The sequence below is a fragment of the Muscardinus avellanarius genome (assembly GCF_963383645.1).
Source record: "Muscardinus avellanarius genome assembly, chromosome: 14".
In the NCBI taxonomy this organism is placed as follows: domain Eukaryota; kingdom Metazoa; phylum Chordata; class Mammalia; order Rodentia; family Gliridae; genus Muscardinus; species Muscardinus avellanarius.
The window spans coordinates 28,743,972-28,762,445 of NC_137800.1; the positions used below are offsets into that span (position 1 = coordinate 28,743,972).

Here is an 18,474-nt window from a genome sequence, read left to right on the forward strand (position 1 = left end):
AGTCTAAAACTTGTATGTTCTAATTATTTCAAGTACTCAAATACAGATGATTTATTTGGATCTACTATATCATTGTGAAAATAAATCTCCAAAGTAGGAATTTCTTATAACATCAATCAGAAATTCATATATCACACTCAGAATTTAAATACATACAAAAAAATACACATGCACATTTATTTTGGGTGTATACAGAGCTTAAGTAAAAACAAATCATATAAAAATTTCAACTAAAGAAAGTAAAAGTGTCACTTCAGCAAAAATGTATTTTTGTGCTAATTTTATACAATGAGTGCCACTATACAATGACTGTAACCTTTTCAGTCTTTGTTTCTTTCTTCATTAAATACAGATATTGACAGGAAAGATGGATTAGATGCAGTCTACTTTTTCCTCAGTGGGCTGACTTTTTACAGAATTATAAACCATGAAACTAAACTGAGTAAATGATGGAAGTTTATTGCAAGCAGCACCTTGGATCAAAAAAGAGAAAGTTGTATGGTTAAATATAGGATACATATATTGATATCAAATACAGCTATTGATACTAGCTTGGATTTTCGCTATTGTATACCTATGTCCACCTAAGCCATGAAGAAATATACCAACTAGCATCTCCCTCCTTGGTAGTGAGTAGTTAACAGTCCAAGAGAGGAAAAAAGAAAGTGATGGGCTATCTTTTTAAATGTCAAAAAATTGGATGATTTTTGCTCCATTATACATGATATCATTTCTATCATTTTACTGTTTTCATATCCCTTTTTTAGAAGAAATTATTCAGGAGCATCTAAAAGTTTTATTTCCTTAGCCTCTAGAACATTTCTAAAATTCATATATACATCCCCACACCAACCCGCACACCACTCCCTCCCATTCTTTTATACTCTTTAATCTTGTTGAAAGAGAAAAGAATTATGTGTCATGATGCTTTCTGAGTTTAGCTTCTCCTTAAAACCCTGGTGGGGGGCATCTACTTTCATTACTTCAAATATAAGGAAGTAGTCATTTCAAATTCATCTGCAATTATATAATTAGCATTTTCCATCCTGTTAAATCCAGTTTTGAGTCTTATATAGTTTATTTAAGAAAGAATCAATGAAACTGACTTATTTTATAAACAAAACCTTCCCTCCTCCAAAACGTTTACTGACTTTTGCATCTTAGTACTTAAAAAAGAATAAGGAATTCCTCAAACAAGTTTTTCAAATACAGAAGTGTGGGAAGTAAAAGATCAAAGAACAATAATAAGCAGTCTAACCTAATAAGTCATATTGATCAGTAAGCTGTATATCTTCCCCATCTGAAAATTCACTAATGAGAATCAGCAGTGGTTGATCTTAAAATGCTTTGAAACTGATGGGTTCATACAGAAAGTAAATGAAGCAAAAGACATGCCTGAAACACACTGCAAACATGATTCTGCTAACTCCTTTGGTTTGTAATTAGTAGTACATTTTGTTCTGTGGAGCCCCTAGAAGATTTAAATGGTTAAAAATTTAAACAATAAGCAGAAAAGAAGTAGGGGAGATAATTTATCCCTACCTACTTCTAATTGGCATAAACATTTTTTTCTAAATTAACCCATCTCAACATGTACTGGAGCCAAAGCTGAACTTTCTATAGGACAGATATAAAAGATAAGAACTAATAGTTAAAGAATGGATCATAACCACCAGCAAGCAGTCAACTGAAAAAGGGGTTTTAACACTACGTGGGTCTTGATGAATAACATCTGCCAGAGCCTATTCATGCAGTGCCCTTTCCTACTGAATATAGTGTATTTCACTACAATATTTAAAAGTGTGTCTTATAAAACATTTGCAAGTTCATACAAATACAAAACCCAAATACAACTTACCATAACTTCCAGTTACATTGGCACAGATAACAGCCCCAAAGAATTTTGGAAAATACTTCTGAATTCTTGCAATCACTTTTTGGCAAGCTATGGTTGGATCTTCTCCCCTTCGCATGTATTCCACAGCTTGGTAGCTGTAGAATAAGCAGAAAGGAAACTTTAGTATCAGAGTAAATGCTAACACTGAGCGGGGCGATATTAAGTTAGAAATTTAAAATCACCAATACTGTCACATTTGATAGAGTAATATAACTGACAGGAGTGGTTGACTCCTACTAAAATATGAGCATCAAGGCAAGTACACCCTGACACAAAGTCCTCTATTCAAATCACCCATCATTAATTTCAGAGGACTTTTTTTTGACTTTGGTTGAGTAACTATCCTTTAGTAATAAGAGCCAGTTGTCACAGAGAATAGAGGCTATATGTAAATGAGGAAAGGGCTATAATCAAAGGAGAAAATATTGTTCATGTACAAAACATAAAGTTGTAATTAATTCTACACGATTATTATGCTTCCTATTTTTATCAATTACCACGGTTCTGTTACTCAGGAACTGTGTGGCCTTACATCAATTATTTAAATAAATCAAAATATCCTCATCTGTGAAGGAGGGCGAGACAAACTATTCTATCTTACAAGACTATAATTAATTGACTAATCATTAAATGATAGGAAAAAGTTTGTATAACACAATTTCTAAAAAGCTCCTGTGCCTGAAATTCAGATTATATGGTACAAAAATGTATTTTCTATTTCAACAGAGAGCCTATGTCCTCTAAAGATCTCTAAAAATTACAATGGTAAGAAGTCTCCTACCTTGGGAGGAAACGCATCAATATATCACCATCCCCCGTGGCTGCCGCTGCCCCTGCAGTATCATCAGCATAGGCGCCAGCTCCAGGTATTGGTGAATCTCCTACACGCCTTTGTGAGTAGATAGCATCAAGAATTTAGAATAGGAAATCAACTGTAAATCAAATGAGTAATAGGCTGCTTAAAAAATAAGAGCTATTTCCATATAATGCCTATTGTTATAAGGAAATCCTTTACCAGAACACAAAAAGTTTTTCATTAATTTTTCAACTTAAGTTTCAAAAAACCTACTTTAATTATATAAATTCGATGTTAGATGGGAAGTATTAAAAAAGTTTTAAATGGTGACAAACAAAGACTTAAATGGTGGTTTTATAAATACAGTATATTGAATAAGGGAACTGGTGAGACTGGTCAAAGAATATAAACTGTGAGTTAAACAGGAGGAATAAAGCTGGGCGTGGTGGTGCACGCTTGTAATCCCAGCATTTGGGATTACAAGACCGGAGGACTGCGGTTTGCGGACAGCCTCAGCTACTTAGTGAGGCTCTTTGCAACTCAGTGAGATCCTGTTTCAAAATAAAGAATAAAAATAGGTCAGGGGGTGTAGCTCGGAGGTCAAATGCCCCTGGGTTCCATGCCCAGACACGCAAAACACAAACAAACAAAAAAACAGGAGGAATAAGTTCAAGTGATCTACTGTATAACTTGGTCACTACAGTTAATAATATATTGCCTATTTGAAAATTGCTAACAATCGATTTTAAGTTGTTCTCACAACAAAAAAAGTATATGAGAAAGTATATGTTAGCTTGATTTAGCTACTTACTTCATATATATACATATATATGTAAAAACACAATTTTGTAGATCACAAATACTTTTTACTTGTCAATTTAAACAGACCAACAAATTTTAAGAAATAAAAGAATTTATCACCTAGTTATATGCCAAGATGGCAGGAACAGATTTATTCTGTTATTACCATTTTTATCATCTGCTCTCTGGATTTCAATAGGTTCCAAATTGATTTTTCTTACTTACAGTCTATTCTTGCTTCCTAGTCAATGTGCACATTTTCACCCAAGTTTTCCCTTTTAATAAATCTTTAATGCTTTTCAACTACTTCAAAATAAAATTCAGACTGCCTTAAGCTGACTAAAGATGTCCTGAAATCTAGCTCCCCTCTTCCCTGCAGTCCCCTCCTCCACCCTCCCCCACCTGCCTGCCTGTGCACTCACCCATCCCCTTTCCAGCCAGCAGGCGCCCTGAACCTGAGGTGAGCACCACTTTGCATCTGTGGTCCTTTGCCGGGATGTGCCTTTGCCCTTTCTGTGGTCCCCGGGCTCAGCTCCTAGCCTCACTTACTGGCATTCCTAACTACTAGCGGAAACCCCTCTGCCATCTGTGAACTCTACAGGCTTGCTGTGACTTCTACTTTGGTGCTTGGTAGAGACTCCTTTCCTGTACATTTCTCTATCTCAACCGTGAGGCTAGGGTTGTACTTTGCATTTTGCATCCTCTGTAGCACCTGGCACATATTGCTTTACACATAATATATATTTGAGATCTCTGTTCTTATATAGAAACACTAACCCAGGTATTTTGAATTTTATGCCATTTGTAGATGTACCAGCGGCAGTATGTCCAGTCTTATGGATTACAACCATGCCTACAAGTAAAAAGAAGCTGTAAGTACCTAAAGTTCACCTCAAATATAACCAAATCATTTAGCAGTTGGTAGTTGGTATGGTCTGAATGTTGGTATGCCCCTGAATTCATATCCCCAAAGTGATGTATTGAGGGGGGAAACTTTGGGAGGCGATTAGGTTACAAAGGTGGAGCCTCAAGGAATGGGATTCTTATCCTTGTAAAAGGGACCCAGAAAGCTGGCTAGCTCCTACTACATTCAGGCATGGAGTGAGAAGGTAGCAACCATGTGCCAGGAAAAGGATGCCCATCAGACACTGAGTCTGCCAGCACCTACATCTTGGACTCCTGGCCTCCACAACTGTGAGAAATAAATTTTTCTTGTTTTCAAGTAACCCAGTCTATAGTATTGTTTTAACAGCCCTAGCTAAAAAATAATATAAATATGCTCTCTCATTAATTTCATGTAGAGGAAAAGATTAAATTTGGAAATATTAAAAATTTTATCAGTGGTATAGTTTGTGCATGTGATTATACCACTGATATTTTTTAGCATCACTTGAAATATATCCCATATCCTCACTTTTCAAACTGGTGATTTGTTTTAAATTCCTTTTCAAATAAAATCCTTGATCTTGACTAATAGAAAATGCCAACGTAACAGCTTGCAGCTTGGAAGAAATGATTTGTGGTCACTTGAATATGGCAAACAACATAAAATTATCAAAGAACTGAATACTGAATACAGATTTTAAAAATCTACACATGAATGGTCATTGGATTTGGGGGTCTCCTATTAGTAATTTCCCAAATAGTATATAAGTGGTAACACATGATTTTATCTGTGTGTGTTTGTGTGGGGGGGTGTTAGTGTATGCACCCACCCACATCTACACACATATAAAAGGGAGGGGGAGGTCACTTACCTAGCAGTTAAAAAAATCAAAATCAACTCTGTTACATTAGTAGGGATGAAAAGGAGCTATAAGAACAGAATTAACTAAATTTTAATGATGTGAACTGTATAAAAGACAAATTACCAATAGTATCATGACCCCGATCATCTTCTCTTTCTTTACAAGTAGACTCATGCTGCTTCAAGATACCAGGTTTGTAGGGTCCACAGGACTTTGAAGAATCTGGAATAACATTCTGTAAATAGGACTTAAATTTTATTTTTTGGAAAGGATGTCTTAGAAATTGGCAAGTAGTTATGTGCAATCGCTAAAGGTTAGTAAGAAATAAAAAAGGCATCTAGTAACTCAAAGCTTAAAGATTAGCTAAGTCGTATGTAAAAACTGATCAATATTAATTTTACAGCATTCCCATGCTAGTATAAGAATTATATAATATGGGTTAGATACCTAGTCTCTGAGTTTTGCCTTTTTATTTGCCCAAGATTCTCAGCAAAATAGTAAATATAAACTTTTTAAAACTAGATACTACTTCTCAAAGGAATAAAACACACACCTGACCTTTAAATTTCTATATTTGTTCTCCAGCTTAAAAAAAAAACTTCTGAGATTTAAAGTAAGCCTTTTTTTCAAAGCTAGGTGTATGTGACTATGTTAAGTGGTCATCTAAGACTCCTTTTAAATTTTAAAGAAACAAAAATATAAATTTAAGTTGTATTTATACATGGGTATTAAAACAACCTAAACTTATGGCCTGCTACAGGTTGATGACCCATTATCTGAAATGCTTGGAACTAGGATGTTGGATTTTTATATTGAGATATTTTCATGTATATAGTGAGATATCTTGGGGATGGTGTCCAACTCTAAACACAAAATTCATTTATGTTTTATATACATTTTATACAGTAGCACGAAGGGACTTCTACATGATATTTTCATGCACCTATGTTTTGACTGTAACCCATTACATGAGGTGACATGGAGTTTTCCACATGTGGCACCATGTTGCACTCAGAAATTCTGGATTCTGGATTTTTGGGTTAGGGATACCTGACTCATACTTTATATGTTTGTGAACTAGATAATCCCCATATATCTCTTATGAATAAACTTTTTTCCAGAGCTAATTCTAGGGACACCTTGGTGATTAGGACTTAGGGAAAAAACAGATGAGACACGAAGATGTCCTGGAAGAGCAAATTGATTTGATGCTAAAAATCACACTAAAGACAAATTATTTCAATAGCAATATACTGGGCATCTAACAGTATAAATCCTCCAGTCAAGTAAAGGCAAGATACTGGATAAGACCTAATAAATATCTTAGATTGTTTTTCCAAATTTTGATTGTTCAGACTTTGTTCCAAGGAAATACAGGTAGAACAGTTCTGATGGGAACAGGTTCACTATCCACACCAGAATGACCACAGTTTGCAAACTATTGTTAGAGACCAGTACTGCTCTACCCTGGATGTACAGGAGAAGCTGCTAGGGAGATTCTAGGAATATCTGCATTGAGGGAGACAACTTAAATTACTGGTAATAATGTACAGCCTGGAAGCAAGGCAGTATCCTCCACCAGAGGGAGGCAACAGAGAGCAGAAGGGAAACCTTTTACTACTTTCAAAAAATGTGTTTTTTAAAACTGAGAAGGTATACATACTCTCCAATAATTTGGCTGGCAATTCCGAGCAAGCCAACCTGAGTGAAACGCTTGGGAAGCATTAGTAGATAAATCCTCATTGACAAACCCCATGCTTTCAGCAAACTTGGTGGCTGGAGATTAGAAAGAAAAGTGTAAATTAACCAAGTGTTGTCATTCCTTCTTTCGTTTTCTTTGTGACATTGAGGATTGAACCCAGGAGCATTCTACCTCTGAGTCAAATTTCAAACTCTTTTTATTTTGAAACAGGATCTTGATAAGTTGTTTAGGCTGACCTCAAATCAGTGATCCTACTGTCTCAGCTTCCCACAAGGGGTACTCTACCTGAGTTCCACCTCCAGTCCTTTTTTAAAAAAAAATATTTTTTATTTTGAAACAAAGTCTTACTGCATGCTGGCCTTAATCCTGTGATCCTTCTTTCTCAGCCTCCCAGGTAAAAGGATTATAGGAATAAGCCTCTACACTGAGCAAAGTATTGCCTCTCAAACAAAATATATGTATTAAGGATATTCTAGGTCAGCTGTCTCCTAAGTGCGGTACACAAAGACATCCAGGGGAGTACACAAAGACTTTCAAAGGACTTTTCAGACATGAACAGTTTTAACGGAATCAGTTCCTACATCTTCAACTTCCATATGTCATTCCTAAGACGGGTCTGCCTGAGAGCCTTGGGGGGTGTGTTATAACATTCTCCTTTGCTACCTCATCTCCATCAGCTCTACTCCCTCCTTCCACCTTATTCAAAAAAAGGCACAACCAGGCATGTTGATGTACACCTGTAATCCCAGTACTTGGGAGGCTGAGATAGGAGGATTGCATGTTTGAAACCAGTCTTAGAAGTTTAGGGAGCTTCTCAGCAATCCAGCAAGACCCTGTTTCAAAATACAAAACGAGGCTGCTGATGGTATAGGTCAGAACTAGAACATCCCAAGAACCACAAAAAAAAAAAAAAAAAAAAAAAGGAAGGAAGGAAGAAAGAAAGAAAGAAAAGGCACACCTCTTGACCTCTCGCCAATATATACTCTTACTGCTCTACTCAGTGTGCAGTGCCTAGGGTGTAAAAAACTGGACAACTGGATTTCAAAGAATGATAGTACATCCTTTTGTTTCTAAGTAGTTTGCAACTCAATGCTTTCAATTAAATTTAAGGATGCCTCCTGTAGTTGCCAGATAAACACTTCATTCAAATAATTTTTGATTACCCACTGTATGTTTTCTAGCATATAGTTTAGAAAGCAATCAAGTAAGTGATGTCTTCATAGCAAACTTCTTCTAGGCTAATGCAAAATGTAATACAGGAAGAAAACTGATACTGAGTCCTGTTTCAGTACAGCAATTACTCAACTATAGGTAATCAACTTTTTTTTTTTTCTTTTTTTAAACCCTATCTTTGCCGGGCATGGCAGCACACGCTTGTAATCTCCGCGCTTGGGAGGCTGAGACAGGAGGATAGCACAAGTTCAAAGCCAGCCTCAGCTACTTAGTGAGGCTCTCAGCAACTTAGTGAGACCCTGTTTCCAAATAAAATATGAAATGGGTCTGGGAGTATAGCCTGGAGGTAGAAAGCCTCTGGATTCCACACCCAGTACCACCAAAAAAAAAAACCAAAAAAAAAAAAACCAAAAAAAAAAACCCTATCTTAAAGTCAAAGTGAGATTTAGAAGTTACCCACCCAGTTAAACAGATATTAAGTAAAACAGCTGGAATTTGAACTTAGCTCTTTTACCCATCTGAGTAATATTTTTCACAGTGACAAGAGACTGAATAAAATTTCAGTAGAGTTAAAAAATACCTGACTCTCCTACTAAAAGCGTGTGTGTTGAATGTTCCAGAATTTTCCGTGCCACACCAATAGCATTTTTAATTCTTCTAAGATCTCCTACTGCTCCTACATCCATGGTAGTGCTGCAAGAAAACAGTAATATGTATTAAGATTATTTTCATAGGTAAACATATTGCTTTTTTTCTAAACAATAATGTTTTTCAAGATAAACTCTACCATCTTAAAAAAAGTAAAAGCATATAATATAGTTCATAGATTCCTAGTTAATCAAAAGGAAAAAACAAAAACAATCAGTTTACCATTTATCCCAACAGCACTAAAATTCTGTTTCTCCTCCCTCCTTTTATTTTAATAATACTTTTAGTGGTACAATGTAATCATATATCATAATGAAATTCAAAGTGATATGAACATACATGTACAGATCACCTGGTATATTTCTCTCTATATACCACCTCTTCCCCCTCCCTCCCTCTCATACACATTAGTAAGATCTGCAGTGAAACCTCATGATCATAACCTTATTTGAACTGCTCCCCTCCTCTCGTACCTCACTTTAAATATGGATTTTGAAAGAGGCTTTAAGGCTTCAGGTCAAGCAAACTAGATAAATGACTACTAAGGTCGGAAGCATATTTTTGTAGCTTGGAATTTTCCCTGTTCTAAGGAGACCATCTACACTCCTGTGTTATTTCTATTACTTGGATGACTTAAAAAAATAGAGAGGAAAATTCCCTGTGTTTGGGGAAGTCGAGTATAATGGGCTAGGGGTTTTGATCTGCCTTTGACATACTGATGAATTATTTCATCTTGCTCTTAGGTGAAGATTTTAACTCTTGATGCAGCTATGTGAAATAAAGGTAGAGCAGTAAATATGTCCGGAAGGGCCTCTTACCCTTCCATGATCATGGCATCCAGCGTGGTTTCCCCGAGTTCATCAGGACTCCCTCCAAAGCCCACAGAGCCATCACACTGCTCTCTCTCACACACTGCACAGCCGCTCTCAACCGCATCCAGCGTCGACCCTCCGGAGGCTAATGTCTGCCATGCTGTCCATTAGATCCCAATAATGTTTATTTGTATATTTTTTTCAATGTCAAATACAGCAAACCCAAAATACTCGGAAACTCCTATTTTCCTTTTCCCTTCATTTACACTAAGCTAAACTGAAGTTTTTAGATATACTTTTACAGTACATTGTAATGATATATCATAATGAGGTTCAGTGTGATGGGATTATACATATATACAACACTTGGTGTGTTTCCTTCCGGATCCCACCCCATCCATCTCCTCTCTTCCCTGCATGTTATTGAGATTGGCACTGATAATTTCATTCACACACACACACACACACACACACACACAGTATTATTAGAACTGTTTCCTTCATAAAGTCTCTTCTTCCCTCCTTCCCCAATCCCCTTCATTACCTTACTAAAGTCCCCTTTGATTTCCAGTTTCTCTCTAGCTTCCACATGTGGGAGAAAACACACAACCCTTTACTCTCTAACTTAGCATAATATTCTCACTTAGCATAATATTCTCCATTTTCAATGAAAGATACACATTTTTGAATCATCTGATTATTTGGGCTAGTGAGTTAGATATTTTCATTTACTAGGAATTGAAATGTAAATTTTTCTTGAAGATTTAAATATACTTTTCTTGGTACACTGGAATATCACACATCATAATGAAGTTCAGGGTGATGGGGACAGACATGCACACACTTGGTAAGCTTCCGTCTGGGTTCTACCCCACTCCCTCCCCTTCCCTGTACATGGTACTGAGATTAGCACTGATAATTTCATATATTGTTCACAGAATCAATGCATTTTTAACAAATTAAGTTTATCAAGTGCTACGAAGGAGTCAGAGTGACAAAATTATATCCCTATATCCTTTACTATAAAAAATACAAAGAATTTGGCTACTGGTGCAAAGTGAGTTCTTTCCCCCCCTCTCTCTTTTCACTTTTTAATACATCTTTCTTTTTATAAGAAAAGTATTTTCTCCTTTATTGTATCTCATTTATTTTATGGTAGTACTAAGGGATGAAGCCAGGGGCTTTCTACTCTGAGCTACACCCCCAGCCATATTTTATTTTAAAACAGGGTTTGGCTAAGTTGTTGAGGCTGGAACCTACAATACCCTGTCTCAGCCTTCCAAGTACTGAGTATCTTCTTTTTCTTAAAAGGTACAGCTGAAACTACTAGAAGGCTGTTAAGCTGATAATTAAATCACTACCTTATGCATTTCTTCTGATTCATTAGATTATAAACATTAGATTTTATAATTATAAAATTATTAGAGAAAACACCTATCACAGCAAATACAAAATTACAAGGTAGGCTTTATTTGGATTAATTCATTTAGTTTTCATAACAGGTTTTGAGGTTGTACTGTATTACTGCAGTTCTCATTTTACTTTTTTATACTTTTATTGGTACATTACAGTCTCACATAATGCAGTTTATAGTGACTATAGGTCTAATTTCAAAGAAGAGGAAACAAAGCTAGAGCGAAGTACTTTTTAAAAAGGTCACTCAGCTAGTATTCAGCAAAGCCTAGTTTCAAAAGTAGCCACTTTGGCTAGGGTGGCCATACTTTTAGAATTATGTTGTTCTGTGGACTCCCATAAATAACGGATGTTCTCACTGAACAATTTACCCATAACAAGAGAATTCCTTGAAGGATAAGTGCTGTAATTAATGGGTACAAATGGACCTACAGGCTTGAAAGTCCCATTTGAAAAATTCTCCCTTTTAATCCAAACACAGAGTGGTGTTCTACCCAGCAACTCTCTTTAGGTCTCATTATTACTGAGAACAGCTTTTTCACTCTCGTTCTTCATTTTCTCTGATTCCTGTGCACCGTCTATAACGCACCAATTTACCTCTATCAAAATCTGGAGCCAATTCTGCCCCCAGAAAGTTAATGTATCAAGAGTGGAGTGGAGGGGTCTAAAGTCACTCTTGTTGTAGTGTGTCTCAGAGCTCATGAAAGAAGCAAGCCTAATACTATGCACAAATGCCACAATAATAGTATATTCAGGGCAATAAAGCACAGGAGGGGAGTAAGATTGGCACAAGGGCAGGAAGCCAGAGAATGTTCCCCAGAAGAGGTAACACCTTAGTCTAGAGGTTTGCAATACTCATTGATGGCAAATGAAAATTACCTAGGGGTGTGTGTGTGTAACAGATGCCCCGGTTCCAGCAATTAAATAAAAATCTATTTTTTAAGAAGTTCCCCAGATATACAAGGAAGGCTGGCACTTCGCATATACTTGACAAGGTCAGAATGCCAACATGTAGCAAAAAATGTCAGCGGGAAGAGTATGAGACGTCTGGACAAACTTGTGGTCCACAGACCAAGAATCCAGGATACTGGAGAGATCTGAAGTGTAAGAAAGGAGTGGCGACGAGGCAGACAGATGACAGCCCCTGCAAAGACTGGGCTTCAGACAAAATACTGCAAAGATGCCACTGGAAAACTAAAAGCAGAAAGGCCACAAGTGTTTTGAGGTCAGTAGCAGGGTGACCTACTTAGCGCCGGAAAAGTGCAATAAAGGAAATCATTCTAAATGTTGAGGTTCTAAAGTGTAGCAGCGGAGGGAGGTCGGAGTAAAGGTCAACTGCGAAGGCGGCAGCGACGCGGGCGGTGCAGGAAGGGCTGGAGGCCGAGGCCGCCGAAGGCCCGGCCGGTCCTCCCACGGCGAGCTCCCGCGGCGGAGCCACCCACCCCGGCCGCCGCTTCGCACCTGCTTCGGTTGCATTCTTAAAAGGCCAAGTGTTGAGGACCAGGGGCAGAGGGCTGCAGGCGCGCACTAGGGCCGGGCAGAGCAGGAGCTGCACGAGAAGCGTAGGTAGATTCGACTTCCGCGCCATAGCTGCGCGGAGAGGGAGGAAGCGCGAGAAAAGTCTCGGGTCGGGTGCTTCGCGCAGGCGCAAACAGGGGATTTTTCTCAGCGCTCCGCCCACCGATCGCCACGCCCATATTCTTAGACGCAGGCTGCGCTTCTCAACTCTCGCGAGATGCGCCCTTCTGGCGCACCGAGGTGGAGTTCTTGTCTCCACCCGTGCTATACCTGTGTCTTATTTCTAAGTGCTGCGCAGGTATATGTAATAGTCCACCAGGTTGCTTCTGTTTTTTTCCCCTCGGAGGCTAACCGTAGATTGAACTTTATATTGGAAGTTATTATGAAATTATGCAGTCATGGGTTGCGTGACCCTGAGAATTTTCGGTAACTGCTGTATATTGTTTACTGATTTTTACTAACTTGTCCTTTTAACTAAAGGTTAGAGTTATCCGGGCATTGTGGTGCACGAGTGTAATTCCAATACGTGGGAGGCTGAGACAGGATGATCGCAGGTTCGAGGCCAGCCTCTGCAATTTAGGGAAACCCTACGTATTTTGTTTTGTTTTGTTTTACATATAATCAACTTTTTATTATTAGTTTATTTTTAATTTTTATGTGCAACATATTTAAAAAGGCATACATTAAGACTGTGCTTGGTGCCCCCTCACACCTTGCTTTCACTCCCCCCCCCCTTCCCAACAATGAGTGTCCAGGTTGACCATGCTACATTCATACTTTTACACATATTCGGATGTAACTCCTTCATTAATCAACCTCAGCCTTCTTCCTCTCCTATCATTCCATTTTAGCTTTGCTGAGGGGGGAAACCCTGTTTATAAATCAATAAACACATAGGGCTGGGGGTGTATTTTGGGGGAAGAGTGCTCCAGGGTCCAATCCCCACTACTAAAGCAAAACACAAGAAAAAAAGTTGAAGTTTGCCAAACCTAGAACTCGAGAATGTCCCGGATATCTGGAGTCCTTATAGAGGATAGGTGAAGTGTGCTTGCTTACCACTGGGTTCGTTCTGGGTATTTTCTACCCACACTTTCAGGTATTTTCCCACCACGGCTCTTTGTAGGACGTCCTCTCCTTATAAACCCCTGAACTGGAAGGAAAGGACATTCTGGGAAAAAGAAATTTATCCTTTACATAGTCCACTAATGTGCACACTTTTGTACCTCCAGGCAAGACAGCTACCTCCATTCCTTGTTGAACGTATCTTTACCTCTGTGCCTGGCACCATTAAGTACCAAATAAATGTTTGACTGAATGGAAGGATGGAGACTTTACATGCATGGTAGAAGCCGCTCATTTTGAAACTTCAGTTGCTGCGCAGCTGCGCCGCATGTAATCCCTGTGGGATATTGGAATGCTTGCCCGTGTCACCCGAGGAAGAGACGGAATTTGAAAGAACATCTATCAGTCTATCCAGACTAGATAGGAGTCGTGGGGCTTACACAATCTTTAAGGTCATTATTGCTAAGGAACTGAACACGTAACTTAAAAAGCATAGTCTAGAAGAATTATTCCAAGGCGGAAAGTGCTATTAAAAAGTTGTGTGTAATTAAAGGGAATTCCTTCTATGGGATTTTATTTTATTTTATTATTTATTTATTTATTTTGGTGGCACTGGGGTTCCTGGAAACCCTTCTACCTCCGAGCTACACTCCCAGACCTATTTTTAATATATTTTTAAAATTTGGAAACAGGGTCTCCTAAGCCAGCGAGGCTGACTTCGAACCTGCGAGATCCTCCTGTTTCCGCCTCCCAAGTTCAGGGATTACAAGCGTGCGCCACCACGCCCCGCTTTCTATGGGATTTTTGAGGAGAAATAAATAATCATGGAAACTAGGTGAAATGTAAAGATGGGGGGAAGAAGCTAAGAAAGCAAGGAAAACATACATTGTACTGTGAATTAATTTTCCCCAGCACTACAACTAATGCATATATATGACCTAAGAAACTTAGGACATACCTTCAGCAAAAAATGAAATTACAATACATGCAAACTTGGGATCAGTGCCCACTATTCCCTCTCGTCTTTTTGTAGTTCTTCAGGTACTGAGAGCCTGAACTCTTATCCTATCTACTGTGTCCACTCTTTTCTCCACAATTCTCCTTTCTTGAGTTCAAAATCCTACCAGAGAAGTTCATCTATTCTATTGGTTGGAGGAAAACAGCTAAATTATACTACAGCGAGAATATCTGAAAGAAAGTTTCAGTATGCCAACTTTCCCATGGATATGTGCATTTAAAATAATTAATATGCAACCTCAAGGGATTCTACCTTATTCAGTGTCTACTTAGTGGCTATTAAAATACCCAATGTGACCAGTTTGCCTAAACTCAGAGTCAACTCTATAGTTAGTAACGTCTTCATCCAAGAAATTAATTTGAATCTGTGAGTTCCTTCTGGATTATTATTTTTTAAATAACACCTGCAGAATAGATTTTAGACCTGGAAATACTTCATAGCACTCTTAGATTTTCATTTGAGCTCAAATATAACTGGATCCTTCTGCTTTATTTTGAGAGAACTCTAAATAAAAAGGGACATCTGTTAGCAGATAGTAGACTTTAAAAAATGGGCCTTAGGGCCGGGCTTGGTGGCACATGCTTGTAATCCCAGTGCTTGGGAGGCTGAAACAGGAGGATCACACAGGGTGGTAAGCAGGCTCAGCTACTGAGGGAGGCGCTCAGGAACTTAGTGAGGCCCTGTTTCCAAATAAAGTATAAAATAGGTCTAGGACTGTAGCCCGGAGGTAGAAAGCCTCTGGGTTCCACCCCCAGAAACACACACACACATACACACACACACACACACACACACACACACACACAAGAAGGCCTTAGTTTCCCTAGCATCCTCTCTAATTTTTAATAACTTAAGCCATTGGTTATATGTAACTGCAGAGGTATGTAGTGTGCCTGGTTGAATAAAAATTTTATAAAATTATTTTATTTAAATTTAGAAAACATTACACAATCTTGTTTTGTAAAGTATCCATGCTTCTAAATAGAAATTATTTGTAACTCACAGTGCTTCAGAAGTTTCTCAAGACCTGGATTTTAAAATTTAGAGCTTTGGTTAATTTGTATAATCTTTCTGAGCCACACTTTCCTCATATATAAAATGGAGATAATGGTGTTCTTTTTTATATTACAAGTTAGTTTCATGAATGAGGTAGGAGGTGTTAGAGACTGTTAGAGTCCTAGTTAAATGACATGCTGTTGTCTTGATCAATTGATGTCAGGTAGGGAACGGTCCTGGAATATATACAGCAACAAAAGTAAAATCAATTGGAGATATAGAAATGTCCACAGAAGCCAGGTGTGATGGTGCATGCTTATAATCCCAGAATTTGGGAGGCTGAAAAAGGAGGATCACAGTTCGAGGACAGCCTCAGATACTAATTAGTATGGCCCCTTGCAACTCAGTGAAACCCTGTTTCAAAAAAAAAAAAAAAAAAGAATAGGGCTAGGGGGGTATAGCTCGGAGGTAGAATGCCCCTGGGTTCCATCCTCAGTACTGCAAAAATAAATAAATAAATAAAATAAAAATAAAAAAAGAAATTTCCACAGAAATAATAGTAAACAGGATACCTAGAATGTATTTTAAACTGAGCCCTTAAAATTTTCTTGACTGTTATAGCCGGGTGTGGTGGCGCACGCTTGTAATCCCAGCATTTGGGAAGCTGAGACCTGGAGGATCGCGGTTTGTGGACAGCCTCAGCTACTTAGTGAGGCCCTCTGCAACTCAGTGAGACCCGGTTTCAAAATAAAGAATAAAAAATAGGGCAGGGGGTGGAGCTCGGAGGTCAAATGCCCCTGGGTTCCATCCCTAGACCCGCAAAAATAAATAAATAAATAAATAAAAATAAATAAAAATAAAAATAAAAAATAAAATAAAATAAAAATTTCTTGACTGTTAAATGGGAATTGAGTATAATTTTTATAGGTGGACCTGGTAGCACAGGCCTTTAATTCCAGTACTTTGGAGGCTAAGAAAGATGGAAGGTTCTAGGTTAGCCTCAGCAACTTAGCAAGACACTCAGAAACTCAGGGAGATCCTGTTTCAAAAAAAAAAAAAAAATGGGGCTGGGGATATAACTTAGAGGTAGAATGCCCTTGGGTTGGATCCTCAGTACAAAAAAAAAGTCTTTAGTCTACTTTCTGGATGTCTTAAAATTTGCATCCTTGAGTATTATCAAGAAAAAAAATTCAAATGGAATCTTTAATGATGATACAAATACAGCCATCCTAAGTGTGTGTGTGTGTGTGTGTGTGTGTGTGTGTGTGTGTGCGCGTGCGCGCATGCGCATGGATGCACTGGAGGTTGAGGGGGGTAGTTTGGGGCAGCTAGACTCCCCTCTTTTTCCTCTGAACTTCATGGCTTTCAATTTATCAGTCTCAGAAGGATGAAGAGTTGAGTCTCTCCTGATAGCATTTGAAGCTGTGGTTCCACAGAGGATTTAACGCTGTAGTTGCAGGGAGTCTAGGTATTTCAAATCTGAGGCTTAAAAAACTAAGCCATCCCCTCTGGCTTTTGCACTGATGCTGTGAAATCCATTTGAGAAACATGCCCGTGTTTTGCTACTTGTTCAAAGCTGTAAGCGTGACTTGGCATTGAAATAATAATTTCTTTTTCAAAACTCCCCATGGAACTATTACCTGAGTTATCTAAATACAGGCTATTTATTTGATTGGCATTTGTTCTTGTCAGTTTCACAGACTTTAAGTAGTGATTTTTGCTGCTGTTAAAGAATTGTGGTTTTGTATTTCTAATTTAAATTCATTTTTACATTAATCCTGGAACACTTGATGTTACAACCTGATCATACATCCTGGGTGTAATTAGAGTCACTATACCGAAGGAAGTGTCATCTTATTATTCTCTAAACGAGGGAAGAGAGTATTCTTCATTTCTGAGATAATTTTTCTGGGTCATGTCCTCTCTCCCCCCCAAAATTTGTCAAATCAGTGGCAGATTTAAATCACAAACTTTCTTTTGACTTTTTCACCTTTAAAAGTCATCTTAATGACTTATGAAGACCAAAATTGCCTGGTAGAATGTTGTTGGCCCAAGTGATATTTTTTTCTCTCAGACTAAGTTACATGCAATCTGCTTTCAATGTGTAATTGTAAAACTAGGCCACTACCATAAAAAAGTTATAACAAGGCTACAGAAGATCATTCTACACAGTGGAACCTGCTTTTATGACAGTTGTTTATAAGGTTATGATGTCTTCGTAAATGTGATCCATTACTATAGTAAAGGCCTAGGGCAATAGAACAAACTTCATGATGGTTTCTACTACTTTAAAAATCATGTTGACATTGTTAACTAGTGTCACAGGTGATTGCAATAAAGAAATTTAACAATAAAAGCAAACTTCCCAAATAACAACTACTTACAGTAAGTACTTAATTCACAAGAAATATATCTATTTGCTGATCATAATTTTAATGGAAAATTATTCTAATAATCTATGTGTCTTGTGATAATTATGTAAATAGTTTTTTAAAAAATTTCTGATGGTTTCTATAAGAACTTAAAAATAAATATTACTTTACATCTGACTTAGTATTTTTTATTTTTTAGAAAATTAACATGTTCATCAAATATTCCTATATACCCTAGTCCTTATCAAAAATAGCCAACTTATTAATTTTGTGGTATATGGTTATTTGATGAAAAATCTTGGTATTATACACACTGATGCATACCCTTCTTTTTAACTTAATATACCCTTAACTACACATATTATTAAAATGTTTTTATAATTTTTGTTATTAAATATAAATGTAGAAAAATGCATAAGTGTATAGATTCAAGAATTTTATAGAAAATGAATTCCAACTTATGTAGATATAGACTATCGTTTCAATGTAAAGTTGAGACTCAGGGAATAATACAGGCA

At 37.6% G+C, this 18,474-nt stretch overlaps 1 protein-coding gene across 2 annotated transcripts; it reads right to left on the bottom strand.

Moving 5' to 3' along the window:
* Positions 1–372: 372 nt before the first annotated feature.
* On the bottom strand, positions 373–12,578 carry AGA (aspartylglucosaminidase; the record flags this gene model as incomplete). Of its 2 annotated transcripts, none has more annotated exons than XM_080710914.1 (9): positions 373–473; positions 1,859–1,992; positions 2,679–2,778; positions 4,294–4,347; positions 5,366–5,477; positions 6,906–7,018; positions 8,698–8,810; positions 9,584–9,737; positions 12,452–12,578. In XM_080710914.1, 9 exons carry the CDS (start codon positions 12,576–12,578, stop codon positions 373–375), a joined length of 1,008 nt encoding a protein of 335 aa, XP_080567040.1. The 2 variants fall into 2 exon arrangements, with proteins under 2 accessions (XP_080567040.1, XP_080567039.1); XM_080710913.1 differs by having other exon boundaries at positions 2,679–2,786; positions 4,272–4,347.
* Positions 12,579–18,474: the final 5,896 nt, after the last annotated feature.